Source organism: Pteropus medius, unplaced genomic scaffold (genome assembly GCF_902729225.1).
Source record: "Pteropus medius unplaced genomic scaffold, Ma_sr-lr_union100, whole genome shotgun sequence".
Classification (NCBI taxonomy): domain Eukaryota; kingdom Metazoa; phylum Chordata; class Mammalia; order Chiroptera; family Pteropodidae; genus Pteropus; species Pteropus medius.
In genome coordinates, this window is record NW_024340695.1 from 235,671 (window position 1) to 258,297 (window position 22,627).

The 22,627-nt window shown below is 34.4% G+C and overlaps 1 protein-coding gene, 1 non-coding gene and 2 pseudogenes across 5 annotated transcripts in view; 3 read left to right on the forward strand and 1 right to left on the reverse strand.

Annotated features, from left to right (window-relative positions):
* Positions 1-137: 137 nt before the first annotated feature.
* Positions 138-22,627, forward strand: part of ARID4A (AT-rich interaction domain 4A) — a 54,395-nt gene continuing 31,905 nt past the window's right edge. The window contains exons 1-11 of one of the 4 annotated variants that reach the window (XM_039863817.1): positions 138-316; positions 1,369-1,425; positions 3,212-3,322; positions 5,260-5,325; positions 6,492-6,582; positions 15,888-15,967; positions 16,052-16,146; positions 17,423-17,555; positions 20,375-20,454; positions 21,407-21,483; positions 21,839-22,005. In XM_039863817.1, coding sequence (XP_039719751.1) covers positions 1,420-1,425; positions 3,212-3,322; positions 5,260-5,325; positions 6,492-6,582; positions 15,888-15,967; positions 16,052-16,146; positions 17,423-17,555; positions 20,375-20,454; positions 21,407-21,483; positions 21,839-22,005 — 906 coding nt within the window. In that variant the 5' untranslated portion in view covers positions 138-316; positions 1,369-1,419. Of the gene's footprint in view, positions 317-878; positions 1,021-1,126; positions 1,264-1,368; positions 1,426-3,211; positions 3,323-5,259; positions 5,326-6,491; positions 6,583-15,887; positions 15,968-16,051; positions 16,147-17,422; positions 17,556-20,374; positions 20,455-21,406; positions 21,484-21,838; positions 22,006-22,627 lie in introns of those variants that run through there. The other 3 variants (XM_039863846.1, XM_039863836.1, XM_039863826.1) reach the window with 3 other exon arrangements.
* Positions 5,361-5,479, forward strand: LOC120604061 (uncharacterized; annotated as a pseudogene).
* LOC120603960 (uncharacterized) lies at positions 11,803-11,921 on the reverse strand (annotated as a pseudogene).
* Positions 12,354-12,472, forward strand: LOC120604083 (5S ribosomal RNA). Its single transcript, XR_005653255.1, has one exon. It is a non-coding gene; the product is annotated as a 5S ribosomal RNA (ribosomal RNA).

The following is a 22,627-nucleotide window of genomic DNA, read 5'->3' on the forward strand; positions in this document are numbered from 1 at the left end:
ACAAGTGGAAGATGTCCTACCTGCTGTTTTTCGCACCAATCCGTGAAGTTTCAGAGCTACATCCAATGAGGACGGCAGGTAGCGAGCTCCAATCCGAAGCTCTTCGGCGTCATGAGCAGCCAATAGGAGTTCGTGTAGAAGCGAGTCTGCTCAACAGCTTGTTATTTGGTGGATTGTGGCAGTAAATCGGGCGAGTGGGGAACCGGGCGCAGGAACTGCCGCCGCGGCCGGGAGTGGTGCTGCCCAGCCAGGGGCCCACGGGGCTCAGTGGGACAGAGGACTCGGGAGCTGACAGCGCGCACTTTACCCGCAGTTGGTAGGTGGGGAGGAGGGAAGCGGGGGACACTGAATGGACGAAGCAGCATAGCAGCTGCTGCTGCTGCCCGGGGTCCCGGTGCAGTTGGAAGCTTTGGAGGTGGAGAAGGAGATGCTGGGCAGACGGTGCGGCGAGCCCCGGGAAAGGGGCACGTCCCGGAGCAGCGGCAGCAAGTGCAGGGACCGCCGCTGCAGCCGCCTCCTCGGCCGCTTCCCCGGGAAAATGGCTGTGGGGCTGGCCGCGCCGCTAAGTTTGCTTCCGCGCCGCAGGGAGCGGGCTGCTTTAGGGAGCCGGCCCCCAACTCCGCGGCGCGTCCTCCCCGGTGGAGTCCGCAGCAGGACCTGGAGAGGCTGAGGGGCAGGTCCCTCTCTGGGCTGTACAAAAAGTTGAGGCGGACGCGGGAGGAGGCGGCGGCTGCCGCTGTGCGGCTCCCCTCCCCTCCCACACACTGTCCGGGCCACCTCCCCTCCTCCTCTCCGCCCCCCCGGCCCCCTCCCCCTGCGCGGGTCGCCCCTGGCTCTCGCGCCTCCAGCTGAAGGCCGCGGCCCCTGCCCCTTCGGGTGAAGAGGAGCTGCTTCTTTCTGACATGGTGCAGAGCGGAGGAAGGAGAGCAATGGCGCCGTGACACTCCGCTGCCGCCACCGCGGGCCCGGGGCGGGCCGAGGGGGCCGATCGGCGGAGGCGGGGCGCGGGCCGAAGTCGAGGTATCCGGGGGGCGGCGGAGCAAAGGCTCGGCGACCGCGCCTGTCGGGGACTCGGGGAAACCCAAACGGCGCCCTGTCCTTTTCTAGAGCGATCGGTCCTGGAGCTCCGAGTTGAGCATTTCGGGTCCAAGTGGAGAGCGAGGCGGGGGCGCGGTGGGCCGCTAGCGAACTCCAGGGCAAAACGGGCTGCCCCCCAGCTCCTGAGTCCTGGTTACCCTCCAAGAGGATCTTATCCTTTCGTTGGTGAGGGTTCTGCCGTCTCCCATTGGGGTTTGTTTACTTTCTTTCCCTGGGTCGTTCCCCTATGTAGACTGATTCTATGCTTCTTTCCCTTCCCCATGGTTCTAGTGACGGAGAAGATAGCTCGTTGAGCTGGAACCCCACAGGTCACCAATAAAAATGAAGGTAAGTGAAGTCAGCGCTGCTCTGAACCTCGTGCCCTGGACACTGCCTGTCGTGAGGCTGCTGCTGTGGAATGTCATTTTATTTTTTTATTGTTTTTTGCTACTCAAAATTGATTCCTCTACTAAGCAGCGCTTTCTGAAAAGGAGATCGTATTGAATGAGTGAGAAATGATCATTGTGCCTAAATGCAGTCAGTTCGGCCCCTCTCCGAAGCGATAGCACTTTGGAAAGGCTGTGGCAGCCTTTCCATTGTTGTCCATTGGGCTAGTATTTTTAAGCACTTCCTGTGTTGGCAGCAACCTTTGCAGAAGTAAAGCTTTTGTCCTGCTTTGGTTCTTTGGGGAATTTTTTAAAATTTTTATTTTTCCCCAGTGCCAATGCGATTTGCTAAGGAAAGAATATGTGGATTGTGTAAGAGAGATATCATTTCTGCTGGGGATAAAGTGAAATTCTGTGGCTAAAATATTGGAAGGTGAATTGAAACTAATAGTGTAATTCAATTGTTATAATATTTTTAAACATATATTCAACCTAAAAATATATATATTCTTCTGAAGACAACTAATATTTAAACTTCGTATGTGATATTTAAAGGAAACTGAAGGTATAGCAATCAGTCTGTAGTGCTGTGGCATTAAGTGTTGCAGGTCAGATATATGCTTGCCAAAATATTTTTTTTCAATTTGCATTTGTAAATGCACTGACTTTAAAAGATACTTGATCCCTTAGTCATTTACTGTTTCAATGTATTAAACTCTGAAATATATCATTTTCCCAAATTTTCTCTTGCTTTTCTCCTCAAAGTGACATATGTAACCTTCTTTAATGTTACTTGGGAAAACTGGAAAATGGAAATCATTTTGGACTTAAAAGTATTTGTTTTAAGTTACAATGTAACCTTTGCACTTGGCAACGTTAAATCAAGTTTGTATGGATACACTTAACTTAGAAAAAAATAGGTAAAATGACAGACTAGATAGGAATCATTCTGTTACTGTCGAGATTAAAATGAATCTTAGAATAAAATTTCTCATACCTTTCAATGTATCATTCTTATCGTGGTCATTGGCTAAAAATAGTCTTTTCTCATTAAAGCTTATTACTTTTTTTACATTTACCAAGAAGATTAGTGTGGTAGACTAGGTAGGTATGGCTATAAGTCTTGAATCATCAGTTCATATCTCTGCATTCATCAGCTGAATTTAGATTTAAACATTTAAAATGCAGCTTTTAGCTAAGGATTTTTTTCAAACAATCTTATCAAAGGATTGGCTTCATTTATCTATATGTTACCTTTATGTAGCTATATTAATAAACATTTAATTACGTATTGTTAGTGTTAATTTTAATAGCAATATTTCTTTTAATTTGAAAAGAAAATTTTCTGGAGGCCATAATTGAATAACTTAAAGTTTTATGAGACATTTAATATGCATGTACTTATACTTTTCCAGTTTTTTCTTATTTTTAATAAATAAGTTGTAGAATTATTGAAACATTTTGTATCTGGAGAATAAAACATTATTATATTTCCCTACTGATACTTCCCAGTTACAGTATAAAATGTTTTGTGTTATCAGGATATAATTTATAAAAAATATTATTAATAATTATAGTGCTTTGGGGTATTTTAAATCAATGATATTAATGATATTAATGATATTATCAATGATATTAAGCAAATAGTATTAATGTTCTTAGTACTTTAAACACAGAACCTTTTAATGAGTCTTGAAGTTAGAGGAGCGAAAAGTAGAGAAATTCACATTTTATGTTCCTTTCCTCAGGCGGGGGATGAGCCTGCCTACCTGACAGTGGGAACAGATGTCAGTGCCAAGTACCGGGGTGCCTTCTGTGAGGCAAAAATTAAGACTGTGAAAAGGCTGGTAAAAGTTAAGGTAATTTTTTTTTAAAAATGCAACAGCTTTATTAACTCTGGAGTGAAGAAAGTTAGGGAGGGGGAAACTAGAAATCAGCATTTTATTTATTGAACCATTACTTATTGAGTCACAATTAAGTGAAAGCACTGTTTTATCTAAACCTACAGGAAAAACACATTAAGATTTGAGAAATAAAGAACTCAAAATGAGAAATTATTCCAAAATGCTTCTATGAAAATACTATGTCCATGATACTTCCTTTCATTTGGATCTTTCCTATTTGTGGTGTCATGCTTGCTTAGGCTATAATCTGTTTGCTCCTTTTTTTATAATTTTCATGCTGAGACAATTTCATGTAATTAGGAAAAACAATACAGTGGGAATTATGTTTTCAAGATAGCATTAAAAATAATTTAGGAATTTTATTTTTTAGATGCTTTGATGACCAGGAAAAAAGTTAACACATTGTTCCCATGCAATATTTGGAAATATAGAAACATACTGAAAGATTAATACCTATAGCTTACCTCTCAAATACTACCATTAACATTTTTTGTTTCCTTATAGTAATTCTCCTGTATAAATGTTTTTAATAATTTTAGTTATTTAGATTACTAAAGTAATTCATGCTTATTACAAACATTTTTAACATTTTAGATTGATGTAATAAAGTTCATGAAAGTTATATTGGATACTATAAAGAGATATGATGTGGTCTACCAAGTGATGTGCATATCATAATAGTGGTGTTGTCATCATTATTGGATCATGCTGTACTTTCAGTTTTGCAATTTTCTTTTCACTTACATATCTGATCTTTTCTTATAAAAATTAAGCACCATGAAAGGAAGAAATGTTTGACTTTTCTATCCTCAGCACCTAAAGAGGTGCCTGACGGAGTGTGCACTCAAAATAATGTTGAATGAATAAATGAACTAGAGCAGTGATTCTCTAACTGTGGCCCTGGACCAACAGCATCATACTCACTTGGGAACCTGTTTAAAATGAAACACACACAAACTCTGGGGATATGGTCTAGTGATTGTGTTTTAACAAGCCCTGCAAGTGTTTCTGATGCATGTTTAAGTTTAAGAACTAGAAGGATATGTTTTGTTTGGTGGATAAGTAGATTTACCTAAGATTGTTATAAAATTTGTTTATATTTTGATCTGCCAGTGAAACTTCAAATGTTATTAGGATATCATTTGACATTAATTTCTTCTTTGTTTCATATAGTATTTTTACTCTGTCAGCTAGACAGGATTTGATTACTAAATATTTACTTGGAATTTTTTGAGAATTTAAACTTTTTTGTTAGTATTGTGGCTCTTTGTTCAATTTAAAATCAATACTTTGATTGTTTGGGGAGGTCTAAGCAAACATTACCTAGAATTAGAATTAGAATTAGAAATTTTGTATTTGGGTACTTTATTTAGATGGTTACCCTGTGTATTTAGGAGAATCTGTAGTAGAAAAGAGTACTTATTTAGAACTAAATTATGTATCATGATTATTATTCAGGTTTACTTAATAAAGGCCCCAGAAAGTTCTGGTTTTAATTTATCTTAATGTAGGCAGTAAAGTTGATATTGTTTTTTGTATACTTGGTGACAGAACCTTTTATGATTTCTTGATAGAAAGCAATGAAGACAGTTTTAAGCTTTTACAATAATCACTAGAGATTATAAATCTTCTATAGTTCATTAATTCAGCAAACATTTATTAAGTGCCTGTAATATGTATGACATTTGCCAGCTGCTGGGGGTCTAGTGATGAAGGAGGACTCTAGCCTTCAAGGAACTCACAGTTAATGAGAGACAACATAACTATAAGACAATGTAATAACTATTATAACAGAAGTAACCACAGGATGCATAAAGGCATTGTTGTTACAGTGTTACCATAAATATATTGTTTAAAGAGTAACATGAATTATTACGCAAAATATTTTTCAGGTACTCCTGAAACAGGACAATACTACACAATTGGTGCAAGATGACCAAGTAAAAGGTCCTTTAAGAGTACGTATATTCTACAGTTTAAAATCTGAAATGACGTCTGTGGCCATGCCACCCTGAGCAAGCCCGATCCTGTCTGATCTCGGAAGCTAAGCAGGGTCAGGCCTGGTTAGTACTTGGATGGGAGACCACCAAGAAAGACTGGGTGCTATATGCATAAATAAAATAATAATAAAATACAATCTGAAATGGTGAATTAGAAATTCATACAATAACTTATTGAATTTTACATCTGTAGATACAATTTTAAATTTTTATAAGAATGTTATTCAGGAAACAAATACAAATGAGATGTTATGTAGTTAGTATAAATTATGATTTACAATGGCTGTTGAGAGTGGTAAACATCTTACAAAAGTTAATTTAATATATAAACAAGAGTTTTCAGCCACTTTTGGTTTTGAATTCGTGGATCGAATGCTTCATTTTGTTTTTTACCTGTTGCCACACATGTTTATCTTGCTAAGTAATGTACTAATATCATAAGTCTGAGTCTTCTGTTGTTATAAGATTACTTACCAAGTAAACTATGTTGACTTCATAATTCAATTTAATAAATACCTATATTATGTTTTCCATCCATTTCTCGCCACTTGTTTATGTAATAAATCTTTGTTATGTCAGCGTATCGCTTTGGTTAATATCTGATATACAAAGGTCTGGAAGCTGAAAGAAGGTCAGCTGGTCCACCCCTCTCTCTCCAGGGGAACCTTTATTGAAAAGGTCCCTGAAATACAAATGCTGAATTCAATATCTCTGTGAAAGAAAATTGAAGCTATTTTTGCTGTGTCTTATGGTTTTTCGGTTCTTATGTTCTGCAGTTTTCTTGAAGACAGTGTGTTACAGTAAAAGCTCTAAAGTAAGATTTAAGAGACTGTGTTCTCATCGTCATCCTGGATTCTGCAAATTAGTTTTCTTTCTGAACCACAATTTCCAATAGGTAGAATAGGGGTAATAATGGGTACCGTACTCCAAAGTGTTTTGGAGCACAAATTGCGTGATAAATATGTGAGCACTATAAATAATAAAGATCTAAGCCAATATAAGGTAAAATTATCATAAGTATCTTTTTTTTTTTTTTTTTTTTTTTGACAACCTGAGTCATGTAGTTGGTGGGAATTATTTGGTTTGTTTAAATTTGGTAATTAAATTTTAATTTTATATTTTAGGTTGGAGCTATTGTTGAAACAAGGACATCTGATGGATCCTTTCAGGAAGCTATTATCAGCAAGTTGACAGATGCTAGTTGGTATACTGTGGGTAAGTAGCTAACTAGTAATTTATGCCATAGGATTTGATTTGTAAATATACTGCATCATTATGTTGGCAGAGAAATATGTATTCCTTCTTGTCAATTTACTTGATATAGTTGGCTAAGATTTTAATGACTCCTTGCTGGTAACAAAAATAATTCTCTCATAGTAATTTGGCCACTTGTGGCTATTTCATTCAAGAAAGTTCTTTTTTAGATTACCTTGATATTTCTTTTTCAAGAAAGTTAAATTATATGGTTTTGTTCCATAAGAAAAGTCAGTACAACTTAATATTGTAAACAGTCAGACTTTTTAACCCTTTCTGTAATTATAATTAAAATTATATAGTTGCAATCTTTTATTCTGTAATTATAAATAAAATTACATAGTTGCTGTTGGTTTTATATAAGGGTAGTATAGTTGTTACCACAGAATTTACAGACTAAAATTCAGACCAGAATAGATTCAAGCCTAGGTAACTATAGCTTAATTTTTTATTTTTGATACAGTGAAGGCTCTGTTAGTAACACCTTTCAAGAAAGACATATGCTACTAATGTGAGTGCATTCTTAACGTTATACTGGCTTTAACAAACTTTACTGTAGTGAGTAGTAACAAGTGTCATAATAATGTAAATGAAAACTTAAATGTAGTACTTACATAGTTTCTGTCATTATGTTGATGAGAATAAAACAATTATTTCTAAACAATTATTCCTCCCAGTACTTTCAAACTGCACAATCCTCTGGATAACATCCAATCCTTTGTTTCACACTGAACATCTATAGCATTGTTTGGTTTTTATATTATGTCTTGGTGTAAACAGTATATTGATAGTGTCGTGGTTTCCTTGTAGAAGGAAAAGAAATGGCCTTTTAGGTTTTCTTTTAGTTTATTTGATTTGTTGCTTTGGGTAAAAATTATTCATCTCCAGTTGATGTTCAGAGCTGTGAAGAACACAATTTTGGTTGAAAACTATATTTCCTTTGTCTTACTCTGTGGTTTATAATAGTACTAGTAGTGACTTACTGTATGTAATTACTATTTTCTAATCATTTTCATTCTTCTTGGACCTCCTAGAAGTTGGTATTGGTTCACAATATTCTATTATTCTGATCTACATATTTTTAGAAAGCTTAGTTGTGGCTATGGGTAGTTAGACATTTAAAAACTAAGCTAATGTTAACTCTTAAGAGATTAATTAAATACAATCTTGCTATATTAAACAAGGCAGTGGTAAAAATTACAGGAGTTGTGTGCAGAAATCATAAGAAATCATATGATACATGTTCAAAAACTAACACTGCATCCTATTTGGTACTTAATATTGAGGTTGCATACATAGCACTTGTGTAGTTTTACCAATATGCTTCTGCAGAAGCAGTACTTTTCAGGTTTTCACATTCTGGGTTTCCAGACCCCCAAATAATCCTTCAGTTATGAATAGGACTCTCTATCCTTTACATGAATAGCATTTTATCATTTCTAAAAACTAGTTGCTACTGAGCATTCCCTGTAGCGATTTTCTGTGATAGGTAATTACAGACGAAATGTATAATTTTTTTTCTCAAAGAGCTTAGAATTGTAATTGCATATAATTCATATTTCAAGCATTAGTGTACATAAGAATCACTTAGTGTTTAAAAAAATCAGATTTGGGACCCTAAATTTCTCCAATTTAGTAGTTTTGAGTGGCATTCCAAGAATCTTTTTTTTTTTTTTAAGCCTACAGCACCTGGCATTCCCCGGTGGTCTCCCATCCAAGTCCTAACCAGGCCTAACCCTGCTTAGCTTCTGAGATCAGATGGGATCGGGTGCGTCGAAGAATCTTTTTACATGCACAATGGCTGAGTCTAACACACTTTTAAAACACAGACAGTACTTCAAGAAACAGACTTATTTGGGAGAAAAACTCAAAATATTGAAAATTTTTGTATCTACATAATGAGACAGAGTGACCTACAAAAGTTAAGATGTTGAGAGGAACTATTCACTTAAGTATACTCATTATAGTACTCTACTGAGAAGAATGTTTAGGTATTGAAGGATGTAGACTGCATAAAGAATGATTGGAATATAACGATTTTAAAAGATGGCAAAATAAAATGTGTGATCTCTCAAAGGTCAAAAACTTTCTATATTTTTCTTTGAGTACCTACTACCTGTTGGGTTTAATTGTTCTTTTCTGGAATTTTTCTTGATTTCTAGTTCCTACCAAAGTATTGTGTAAGTAGAATCAGAAAGTTATACAAAGTATAAATGTTCTTCGTGACTTTTTTTTAAGAGATCTTGAAATTATGTCAGACTGTTAAAAATGAAACAAAGGAGAATACCATACTGCTGGTTGGGATCAAATAGGAGTTAACGATCATTGGTAATCAAGTGTTAGCAATGAGTCAGTGACATTAACTCCTTATGTAATATAGGTATTAATTTTTCCTGTTATGACTGAATAACCAATCTAGAAAGAGATTATTGATGTAATGTGACTCAATTTTTAAAAATTGAATACTATGCCCTCTAGTGTTGAATAATAAATAGCTCCAGCTCATGGATATTTTTGTTTATTTTTTGAGCCTTGGAAATATTTCCTCTTCCTATCATAAAACAGTGCTTCCTAGCATAATTTATTTATTTGGCAGCTTTTATCCTTGCATTAAAGATAAAGAATCTATAATGTATGGAACTGTGTTGTTACCTGTCCAGTCATTCAAAAGGTATCAAAATTGGGATTAGAATCAAATCTTCACGTGACTGTTGCCATTAACTCCTGGTAAATACAACTGTCAGTCTAAAACTTCTGCTTTTTTGGAATATAAAAACAGCACCTTGAATTTGAAAAATAAGGAAAATACCAAGGGAAGAAATTGTCACTAATCTTAGTCATTTACATATAAAATGTACATATACATCATATATCAAGTTTAACACTAAAATCTCTTTGATCATTTATAGATTTTTGTTACATTATACTTATGAGACAAATTTTTTTATGCCTTGTAGTTATTACTTTGTACATCGGTTGTGTCAGAGCTCATGGAAGTTCTAATTAATGGAATTGAAGCTTAGATTAAACTGGTAAATGAACTGACTTTTTTAGAATGTGCTGCAGGCTTATTCTCAGGCTTTTAATTTAGTTAGAACCTCTTATTACAAATGTTTTTATAACTAAAATCAACCACAAAATGTTTTCAAAACCAGGTGATTATTCCATTGACTCAAAAATCATTCCTTAAGAAAAAAGTACTAAGCAACAAAGAAATCTATTCCATAAGACTTAGCCTTCTCATGATATTCTGTTAATATAATTAGACATTTGAGTGTTAATTTCTTAAGTTTCCAAATTCTTGATCTTAGCTGGTGAGGGACTTTTATAGTTCTCACAAATAATTTTATGAGTAACAGAACTATTGGTTTTACCTAGGGTATACTTATATTTTTAATTTTAAAGTTCTTACTCCATTATGTGAAATATTTTGTTAATCAAAACTGTGATATACAAACAATGATACTTGTTTTTCCAAAATCAGAATTCTTGACTTCCTCCCATGTTTATTTTATTCCTCTGCTTCATACCTATTTATTATGCATTTTGATCTTCCCTTAACTAAATTGTAGCTCATTGGTTAACCTTCTGATTTTCAATTTCTTTATAAAAGGAAGATAGTGATTCCTGCTTTGCAGAGGCTGCTGTGAGGATCAGGACATGGTAGAATCTTAATAAGTCATAGCCAGTTACATATTGGGTAAATAAAATTACTTTACTGTTATTATCTTACTATCCTCCAGCACCTAACAAAATTATGATAATGGATAGATCTTTTGTATTTAGTAGTTAGATTAGATCCTTGTTGCTTTTGTTTCTTTGAATTTTAACAGTTTGGGGTTAGGCTTATATATTTGTTTGCTTTGGCATGATTTTGCCTAGTATAATTAATGTTAATCAACAGAGTGTCAGCTTTATTATTTTTCTCAAATTAGGCTTTAGTATTTATACGTAATATAATGACAGAGATACTACTTTTGTAACATCTGTTTTGTTGCATTCAATGAATGATCTATTCAAATCTCATTTTTGGCAAGTATAAGAAATTTCATTAAATCACTAAATACTAATAGTCTGACTTTTTTTGGCATGCTATAGTATACATCAGAGGTCCACAACCTTTGGGCCTTGGACCGGTACTGATCCATGGCCTGTTAGGAACTATGCCACACAGTAGGCAGTGACCGGCGGGCTAGCAAGCAATGCTTCATCTGTATTTGCAGCCACTCCCCAGCACTAGCATCACCACCTCAGCTCCACCTCAGATCATCAGGCCTTAGATTCTCATAGGAGCACTGGTCCCTGGTGCAAAAAGGTTGGGAACTGCTGGATCTTGAACTGAAAAGAAGCTACATTTACTATATTCACCAGTGAATTATTTCACTCTTATTAAAATTCCAGTCACTCTTCAATGCCTACAATTTTGTGCTCTTTTAGATGACACTTCTAACATGGAAGTTATAGAGACAACTTCTTATGGATGGCATTTCTTCATGCTTTTGGTAATCAGGGATGTCATGATTAATAGGACCACTATGTTGTTGAGTTTTCTATTTGTCTTTCAGAAAATCTTGAGAAGTTACATGGCTAACAAACTTGTATAAAGTACTCAAATACATACCTTTGAATAGTTTTATGAATTAAAAAACGTCTTATACTGTTTTTCTTATTTAGTTGAAGTTGGAAGGGTTGCTGTGAAAAGCTGAAAAATTGTTGTTTGCACCGCAGTCTTTTGAGAAGTTCCTTTGGTTTTTACATTATTTCAACTCATGGTAAAATATGACAAAGAAATGAATTTTTTCATTCAAAAATAATCGAAGTGATTATTTTCAAAAGCAAGAACTTAAGTGTATTAAATCATCGAAATTTCTCAGAACATTTTGATTTGGAACTGCCATCAATTAATAATAAAACACTGTGGAAAAGATTTTGTTGCGTAAATTTGATATTATTAATTGCTCTTACATTCTCATTTTTCTCCCTCACACCTCCACTTAAATTTGTGTATATGTGAGTATGTATGTGTGCGTCCAATGTCACTATCTTTAATATTGTAGGCATTAAGGAAAATTGGAACTTTTAAGATTTTATTTTTTAGTATATTTATGGACATTAATACTAATGTGAAGAATTATTTTAAGTTTGGTTTAATTTTTATTTATTTTTTATTATTTTTTTTAACACCTACAGCACCCAGTCTTCCTTGGTGGTCTCCTATCCAAGTACTAACCAGGCCCAACCCTGCTTAGCTTTCTAGATCAGATAAGATCGGGTGTGTTCAGGGTGGCATGGCCGTAGATGATTTTGAACTTTTAAAAGAACAGTGATTTATTCTTTAGACTCGACACCATATAAACCATTTTGATATAAATGTTCAGAGCACTGTTAATCAAATATAGATTAGTGATGTAATTGTTGGAGGATGTTGTGTTTTATCCTGTCATGGTGTCTGTGTTGGTCATTAATTTCTGTAATGACAATGTATAAAACAGCTTTTGTGGAATCATTATGGTTCTTTGAATATGTGCTTCAGGAGCTCTTGTCTCTGTAGTCTTCTGCATGTAAGAGAATCTAAACTAGATGTACTTAAGAAAAAGAAATGACTGAGGTAGGTAAGTTTTGAAGTTGAGTGCTCTTATGTAATTAAGTTTCCAGCATGAAAAAAACAAGTTTATGATTTGATGGCAAAGTGTTTGCTAATAAAACAACCCTTTTTAAAAATGCAGGGTTGTGTCTACGGCCATGCCACCCTGAATGTGCCAGATCTCTTCTGATCTCAGAAGCTAAGCAGGGTCAGGCCTGGTTAGTACTTGGATGGGAGACCACCTAGGAATACCAGGTGCTGTAGGCATTAAAAAAAAAAGCGGGTTTGTAATTACATAGATAACAAGGTAAAAGATCTACGATACTATTAAATCAAGGTAATGTCAAATTTTCTCTTATTAACACTAACCTATTCTGGTAAAATGGAAAAACATATAGAATTATGAAAAGCAGGATTAAATCTTAAAATAACCATTTTTGTATATATATGCTTTCCTGTGTATATGATTTTCATAGGACGTACAAACATGTCTATACGTTTAAGTATCTGAGGTAAGGATTCCATCTTCTTATATTTTATTTTTTCATAATCCTGGGCAATCAGGTGTCTTCCAAGAATATTGTCTTTTTAATAAGCTTCGTAAATGTTAGATGTTAAAAATCAGTACATTTCTGAAAAATCAAACCTATAAAATTATCAAAATAATATAGTTATATGGTGAATATTAGTTGCTAATTATTAAATTCCTTACCCCTCTTTCCTTAAATATTTGAACAGAGTTTTCAAGTAGTATGATTTTTTAAAATTTATTTAGTTTCAAATATACAGTGCATTGCTTAGACATCTATATAGTTTGTAAAACAATCTCCCCATTGTTCCCTCCCTCCCCCAACCCTCCACCTAGCCAACATATTAATGCTAACTCCATTCCCTATGCCATGCTCCCCATCCCTGTGATCATCCATCAGCTACTAATTTGTACTTCTTTAACCCTTCACCCCATTCTTCCAGCTCCTCAAACCCCCACCATCACCAAATTGTCCACTATGTTTATGAATCTTTTTTTGATTATTTTGTTCTTTTTATTCCTTAGATTCTGCATATTAGTGAAATCATATAGTGTTTATCTTTCTCCATCTGACTTAAATGCCTTCTAGGTCCATCATAGCAATATCTTTTTCCATCCCCTTCCTTTTAGTCTGTGTGTGTCTTTTAATTTAAAGTGAGTCTTTTGTATTTTTTCTTCTTAAGTCCCTCCAACATTTCCTGTAATACTGGCTTGGTGGTGATAAATTCCTTTAGCCTATTTTTGTCTGGGAAGCTCTTTATCTGTCCTTCAACTCTAAATGATGGCTTTGCTGGATAAAGTATCCTCAATTGTAGATCTGGGTCTTCATCCTGTCATATTTTTTGCCAAGCCCTTCTGTCCTACATAGTTTCTTTTGGAAATCAGCTGCCAGTCTTATGGGTGTTCTCTTATAAATAATGATCTGTTTTTCTCTTGCTGCTTTTAATGTTCTTTCTTTGTATTTATTAACCTTTGGCATTTTAATTATGATATGTCTTGGTGTGGGCCTCTTTGGATCCCTGATTTTTGGAATTCTCTGAGCTTCCAGTGGTTTTATGTCCATTTCCTTCACCAAGTTAGGGAAGTTTTCTGTCATTATTTCTTCAAACAGCTGTTCAACATCTTGATTTTCTTCAGTTATGCCAATCAGACGGATATTTGGACCCTTAAAAGTGTCCCATATGCTCCTTACATTATTTTTATAGTCTTGGCATTGTATCTCTTGCCATTCTGATTGAGGGTCCTTGGCTTTCCTGTCCTCTAGATAGGGCATTTGATCCTTTTCTTTATTCACTTTGTTTATTTCTTTGTTTATTCCATTTAATATACTTCTCATCTAAGATAATGTGTTCTTCATTTCAGAATGGTTCCCTTTTATAATTTCCATTTCCATTCCATGTTTTATTTTGTTTTTTATCTTTGTTGAAGTTCTCTACACTTCCCAAAAGTTCATTGAGCATCTTTATAACCAGTGTTTTGAACTCTGCATCTGTTAAGATTACTTGACTCTATTATATCTGGATCTCTGTTTTGTTCTCTCATATGACTTCTACTTCTTTGTCTTCCCATTTTGAGTGTCTTTCCATGTCTGTTTCTATGTACTAAGCAAAGCCCCTAAGTCTCCCAGTCTATTAGTGTGGATTTGTGAAGTTAGTATCTGTCCAGTGGCACAATCCTGAGAGGGATTCAGCTGCAGGCCAGATTTAGCCCAAGCCTTTACCCCTCCAGGATCACCTGTTAAGATTCAGCAAGCAATCCACAGATACTGTGCTTATAGTTACCTCAAAAGGCCACCCCGGAAACCAAGGCCAGCTGCCTCCAGTGTGAGTCTAGGTGCTGCTCAGCAAGGAGCACCTGACTCGCTGAGGATAAACCTGAATGTGGCTTGGGTGGAGCTGCAAGTTGGGGGAGGCGGGGTTTTAGGAAATCTTCTGGGCGGAGCGACCTCTGTTATCCAGTTTGATGATGTCATGGCTGGCGCAGTGTCACACTCACTGGTAGGAGGGGTGGGCTCAACAGGGAATAATGGATAACACCGGCACTTCTCTACAGAGCAAGTTTCTCCTTGGCCTTCACTCTGACAATGTCTCCCTGTAAGTCTCTGGTACCCCCTGCATGCAGCCTAATCGGCTCTGGTGCTCAGAGCGAGCAGGGCCATCACCGTGAAAATCCACTTGCAGATGCGGCCCCTTTAAGAGGCGTCTACTGCTGCCAGTGCCACTGCCGCTGCCGCTGCCACTGCCGCAGCCTCCATCTCACTCAATCCCTGGAGACTGGGCAGCCCTATGTCCTCGCCCCGTCCTACCTTCTGCCGTTATAGGGTGATTCTTTGTATTTATTCCTAGTTGTATGGCTTGTTGCTCTAGATCCCAGGCGATTTTTCCTTGCTGTTGCTCCAGTTTACTTCACAACTTTGATTTGGTCGCCAGAGGAGTGAACAGAGCCTCTATCATCTGCCCCATTTTTTTTTTGGTCTCCCTCTCAAGTAGTAGGATTTTTTTTCTTTTTAAATGTAGTAAAAGTAAAAACTTTTATAAGAAAGCTTCCATGCAATTATGACTTATTTTTAAAAAAAATTTTTAAAAACCATCTTTATGTTTCCTTATTTCAATTTTTATTTCTAAACTTCTTACATCCTCTTCTACCAAAAGAAAATTTAATTTTATGACTTTAGAATTTGGCAGCCAGTATTTCTACTATGGTAGGTTATCATATAAATAAGTAGAAGCAGTAGGATAATCCAACAGCGTTATCAGTTTCTGTAAGTTAGAGATGTTCCATTGATGACTTAAGAAAAAACCCATAACACTTTTTTCAAAACCAGGTTTTGCTCATTATTCTAGGAGTAAAGGTAATTTAATATCTATGCTTCGACTTTATTGCTAATGATTTAAAGAAGGTGGTTTGGTAGTGATAGAAATTGAAAAAGTGAATGGAGACACTTAAGCACTTGGGGCACCCATCTAACCTGTGTTTTTTAGGTATCGATAAAATGAAAAATGTGATATGTACATTTTAAAAGGTTTTGCAAAACAACGAATAATGGTTCTTACAAATATTAGTTAAGCACCAGATAAATAGCAATAATTGCATTCTGTGCAGTTAACTTTTTATTCAATGAGCATAAATTCTCTTTATTTTTGCTTATTGTAGTGTTCGATGATGGTGATGAGAGAACATTGCGACGCACCTCACTTTGTCTAAAAGGAGAAAGACATTTTGCTGAGAGTGAGGTAGGGTGACACTGATTCTTTGGGTTGAACAAAGGCTACTAATGTAGAGGCAAATGTGATTTAATTTGTCTGTTTCTTATCCAGACACTTGACCAGCTTCCACTAACAAATCCAGAGCATTTTGGAACTCCTGTAATTGCAAAGAAGACAAACAGAGGAAGGAGATCCTCTCTTCCTGTGTGAGTGTTTTTATATACAATAACATTACAGTTATTATGCCGTTAAATTTATGACTTTTCTAAAGATAGCAAATTTGGGTAACCTTTCCATAGTATCTTATATCTTTATGTTAGACATTTTACCCTGAGCTGATCTTGTTCTTAATTTTTCCCACTACTTTGTCCAATAATTATCACAACTTCTTTTTCAGAGAGGCTATTTTTGTTTCGAATTACTTTGCCAAATTCCATAATTGATATGATTTTCCTATTTTAAGTGGGTATATGTATATTTTAACCTTTTTATTTCAAAAACATTTCAAACATGAAAATTGTAAGAATAAAACAGTAAACTTTCATATACTCATCATCCAGATTCACTAACTGTTAACATTTTTGGCATTTTTGCTTTATCATTCCCTCTGTATATTATAATTTCTTTCAATTTAATAATAGTAATTTTAATTGGCTGAACCACTTGAGAGGAAATTGCAAGCATCATGACCTTTTACCCCTAAATATTTTACCTAGGACAGAACAAGGACATTCTCTTATGTAACTAAAGTATGATCATCAATTTCAGAATATTTAATATTGGTAGAATGCTATTTTCTAATAATATAGTCTTATTTCAGATTTTGCCAGTTGTCCCAATAATAGCCTTTATAGCATTCCCTGATTCCAGAATCCAATCCAAGATCAGGCATTGCATTTAGTGTTCTTTAATTTGGAAAACTTCCTCAGGCCTTTTTCATCTTTTGACAGCATGACATTTTTGAAGAGCACAGGCCAGTTGTCTGTGAGATTGTTCCTCACTATGGATTTGTCTGATTGTTTTAGTTATCCAGATAGGTTACCAAAATAAACTTTCATATGTATTTTAATGAGATCTCTTTATAACTTGTTGGGAAATTAGAGTTATATTATCTGGCATCTGGCATACATAAAAAGTAGAAAGGCAGTCTTTTTAAAAAATGTATTTGAAAAAAAATGTCCTTGGCACATTAAATATTTTATGCCGACATAATTAGGCTTTTCTGTCCCAGTGAGAAGTTGGCAGGAGAGCCTAAGTCCAAGCCCTCATTGATCTAGTGAAGTGGACTCAGAGTTACCATGGACAGCTCAGAACTACTTCCATGGGGCTAGGGAAGTTTTCATCTCTTCAGTTCTAGTAAGAACAAAGAGGCTACTGTTCTGGGTAATCCAGATTAGAAATTGAATTGTCCATGTTAAATTCACACCATTCTTTATCAAAAATGGTTTATGTTAAGATCATGATAGTTATTTTAACTTTCAGTAATGAAGATGAAAAGGAAGAAGAAAGTAGTGAGGAAGAAGATGAAGATAAGCGACGTCTCAATGATGAATTATTGGGAAAAGTTATAAGTGTGGTATCTACATCTGAGAAGACTGAATGGTATCCTGCTTTGGTAAGTAAGGTTACTTTGCAGAGTTAATCAATCAATTATTTGAAATATTTGTTTCCCCTGGATTTTTAAAAAGCACTTAAAATATTTTGAAAGTATTACACAGGTTTAATTTGGACTTTCTTACAAAATTGAGGTTCCACATATTTCACTGTTGTCTTTTGTTATTTCCTTTCTTTAATTCTCTACAACTGATCAATTCTTGGGATCTTTTAGTTTTTCAAAATGTGTCCAGTGGCCTTCTTTAACTCTGTTCCCATTACTACTTTGTACCTGATCTACAGTAAGTACCGCCAAGTTCCTTTGACTCAGTTATTGAATTCTTTCTTTACTAAATTCATATCGATTTTCTAGATGTAACTTTTTTAGAGAAATCATTTAAAAATAGAATTTAATCATGATAGTCCCATTCCAAAAAAACCCTTCACTTACTCTGCCTAATATATCAATTCTGCTTTCTTTAAATGAATATTTGAGGCCATCCCTAGCTCTTGGTTTGTTCCTATTTTCAGTGTAAGCTCTCTTACGTAGGCTTTGGAAATGCAGGTCTTAAATGGGTTGCTAGAGAAAACTAATCTTTGCTTATTTGGGGAAGGAATAAGAAGAAGGGATGGGTAAGAGAATTATTTCATGAGAGGAATCAATAATACTTAGAATTACCTGTCTCTACTTTCTCCTCTTCCTACTCCTCTCTCAAGGTTCAGCCCAAGTCCTACATTTTTTGCAGGGTTTCTCCTAACATAAATAGGCCTTCTTCTTTGAGTTTTTATATCACTTATACCTTTAATAATAATTTTGGCACAAAATGTGTCCCAAATTAAATTGAAATCCTTTAAAAAACTGAGGCCATATTTTTAGGTTTCTATGTGCATATAAATACATTACTCAATTCCTATATAATAGATTTATTTTACGTAGAAAAAGTTTGAAAAATTTTTGAACCTTTCAGTTCTACAGGCAGACAAGTAAAGGGGTTTGGATTCAGAATATTCAGGTCATAATTTGCCAAGAGATTAAAAAAATAAATAAATCCTTTTATTCAATAGATTTATCATTTTCCAGGTAATGTAGAAAATAAAAGATGTGTAAGACACCAGCCTTACATTTGATGATTTTATAGTCTAATGCAGAAAATAATTTAAGTAACTATAATATAAAGTAGTATATGTTCAATATTAGGACTTCTTATCATGAGAGATGACATTTATTTAAAGGAAATCCAGAAAGCCTTCATGAAGCAGGTACTTTTGCACTGAGCTATGAGGGACTTAGAGTTAGTAAACAGAGCTTCACTAGAGGGCTTCCTTAGAGGAAACAAGATGAGTAAAAGCAGCAAAGCAAGGGTTGTTCATGGAGCTATGTGCTCTGGGAATTCATTTTGGCTAAATATTAGATGTGAGTAGGGCAATAATAGGAAATAAGACTGGAAAGATAATTTGCGTCTAAGACGGAAGAGTCTTTAAAATTCCTTCCAAGGAATTTGGACATAATTCTGCTAGAATTTTTCATTAGAAGAGAGACATTATTTGAGCTGCATGTTCAGGAATGTTAATGAGGCAGTGATGTGTTGGATGGATTGTTGTTGGAAAGACTGGAGGTTGCAGGAATCAATTTGGAGGCCATTAGAGTAGGTGAGGTAATTAAGCTTTGAGCCTACCTGCTTGTACCCTTTAAGACTTACTTTAAGCCTTTGCTGCCTCACCTTTTCCTTCCCCAGGTTGGGTTAAATCTTACTTCTCTGTGTTTTCATATTCTGTGCCTAGTGGTATCATTGTACTTTTTCTCCATTGTATTCTTTCTGTATATCTTCTGTGTTTACCCCTCCATTACACCGAAAGCTTCTTGAGGACAGACACAACTATATTATTAATCCAATAAGTACCAGCTCCAAACAGACATTTACTTTCATTCAATGTTAAGACTGCTGATATGACTGCCAAGAATTTTTAATTATCTGGATATATGCTGTTTAATATGATAGCTGTGAGCCCTACATGGCTATTAAAGTTTAAATGTAATAATGAAAATGAAATAGAATTAAAAATTCAATTTCTAAGTTGCACTAGCCACATTTCAAGTGCTCAGTCCCATGTGGTTCATTGCTGTTGTACTGGTCAATGCAGATATTGAGGATTTTCATCATTGATTAAAGTTCTGTTGATGCTACTAGTGTTAAAGGTAATAATGAGCAGGTACACTTCAACAATTTATTGTTAGATTAATTTTTTTAATATTAAATTATAAAGAATATACAGAGATTATTTACTGTGTTCAGACTTCTATTTTTTTTTACATGTTTTTATATAATCATCGGACAAAACTTTCGTTATTTTTAAAAGTTAAGAAATTAAAAGTTCTTTACTCAAATTTCCTCAGATTTGTATTAATTACTAATAATTTTACGTGCCCTTGTAAGAAAGGGAACTTTAGGTGTTTATTTCAAAATAGATCCTGATTCAAGTGTATTTTTAAAAATTATAATATGCCAAATTTTCATCACAGCTCATACATTTTATTTTTATGGCAATAAATAAGTTATTTAGCTGAGAGTAAATCCTAATACTTTAAAAGTGGTGGTTACATTGTAATTTATATTTAATTAATTATTCATTTTATAATATAATGACTATAAATTAAATATCTAGAAAATCAATATGCTAAATAAAAATTATAAAGTGATCTTTTGTAAATAATTCATTAATAATGAAAGCTATTGATAATAAAGCTATTTCTTATAAAATATAATCCATTTGAAAAGTTAGGGGATCTGGAATTGTCCTTTTTAAAAATAAGAGTAACTCTCTTCTTGTTTTATATTTCAGGTAATATCTCCCAGCTGTAATGATGACATCACAGTGAAAAAAGACCAGTGTTTAGTTCGATCATTTATCGATTCTAAATTGTGAGTAATGAATCACTTAATAGTATTACATTGGGAGAAAAAAAAATGGAATCACAGTGATAGACTTTTAGGTATTCTAAGTCTATATTTTTAAAAGCCTAATCATTTGATGAACTGAGAAGTTGTTACTTAATATATTGTGACTTTTTTGTAATGTAGGTTATTTTTTACTGAAAACTTTTATATAAAAACTGAACAATTTGAGATTAATATTAAAAACAGTTTTTTAACAAAGCATGGTACTTATTTTCTCTTTATAAAAATTATGTATTTTTTTATGTGTATTATCACATTATAAAGTATGAAATTTACTTTTAACAGAATTTATATAATCAGAATAATTATTTTGACTTTTTTCTGTTTAAAATTTCAGAAAAAGAATATATAGAGACTATTTATTTACTTTTCTGATTAAAAGGAAATGTTTTTAGAAACTCCTTAACCTCAACTTTTTGTTTCCAAAAAATATATTAAATTAAAAAAATATATATGTATTTATCATGCTGTAATTCTCTGAAAAATTTAGTATCATATATCTTAAAATGATAAACTATTTTAATTACCTTTATTAGACTTTTTAGTAAACTGAATAGTATATTTAAGAAATATTAAAGATCAAAATAGATATTGTCTTCTGTAAGGAAAACATCATGCTGATAAAACTCTATCCCATTCTATGTGGAGGGTTGCATATATTGCAATATTACAAATGCGAGGCTCTTAAATTAATGTACTTTTAGTGTGTGAGTCATCAGAATGAAGATACTAGCTTTGCCTACATTACCTCTTGCTTTTTATTAAGGATTAGGATATATATGATCTTTTAAAAACATTTTATAGGCAAAATAGTTTTGATTTTGAGGTTTATATTTTTCTATGTGTTAACATGGACTATTTAAGTAACAACTTCTTTAGTAATGGTTCCCTCTCTTTTGTTCTTCTCTATAATTAGTTATTCTGTAGCAAGAAAGGATATCAAGGAAGTAGACATTCTCAATTTACCTGAATCTGAGCTCTCTGCTAAACCAGGTAAAGTAAGGGTGAATCAACCCATTGTTTCATGATGTGGCTCTAAATGGCAAATGACTAAAGCAAGACTGAATATTCTCTGGAGCCATTTCAATTGTTTGGAGTTAATATCCACTCTTATTTGGCTATTTTTTTAATATCTAGAAAAAACATTTGATTTATAATTTTTTGGTAAGTGTAACTTTTCATGTTTTATGATATTCTCTGGAGTAATAATAAACATTAATATAACAATTATGAAATATGTTCAGGTTTATCATTTTATGAGTGACAGCTATTCTGACTCTGTTATATCTTCCTATTATTCTATGCTACTAATTCTATAACAACTACTGAAGCATATTTTTACTCTTAGGGCTGCAGAATGCAAGCATCTTCTTAAAAACTAGAGTTGTTCCTGGTAATTGGAAAATGGATATAAGTGAAATCCTTGAGTCATCCAGTAGTGATGATGAAGATGGCCCAGCTGAAGAAAATGAGGAAGAGAAAGAAAAGGAAGCCAAAAAGGAAGAAGAAGAGGTGGTATGTGAAATTTCATGTTTGTAACATATAAAAACATTTTAATACTCTAAAGTAAAAATGATATCTTTGTATATTTTCGCTCTGTCTAGAGTCTCTACATTATTTGTTTCTGTCTTTCTAGTTCAACTTGATTTGAGGAAAGGGGAGTTTTTTTGGCTTCTAGTTCAGTGGGTAAATCAGAACTAATTTTTAGTTGGTAAGAGGTTACAAAGAAAAACTTTTTAGGTTAAACAAGTGCAAACTTGTTTTTTGTTTTGTTTTGTTTTTTAGTGTCTTTTCCAAACAGCCAAGGAGGAAAGAAATGTAACGTTTAGGTATATTACATATGTTAATTGATTTAAATTGTTACCATGTGGAGTAACTGATATTATCTTTCTTTAAAGGGTAGGAAAGTGAATGTCTGAAAGATTTTAAGTAACTTTCCCAAGGTGGCACAGTTCAAATGTGAACAAAGATTTGAACCTAGGTCTGGTCTGTTTTAACGTTGAAACTTTACTGTTTTACACATTTCACAGCATTTCAAGGATAATGGGGATAAACAAAAAATCTATCCAAACTGAAAGACTATTTCCTTGGCAGTTCGATAATCATAGAAAAGATTTAGATTGCATTTTATAAGTGC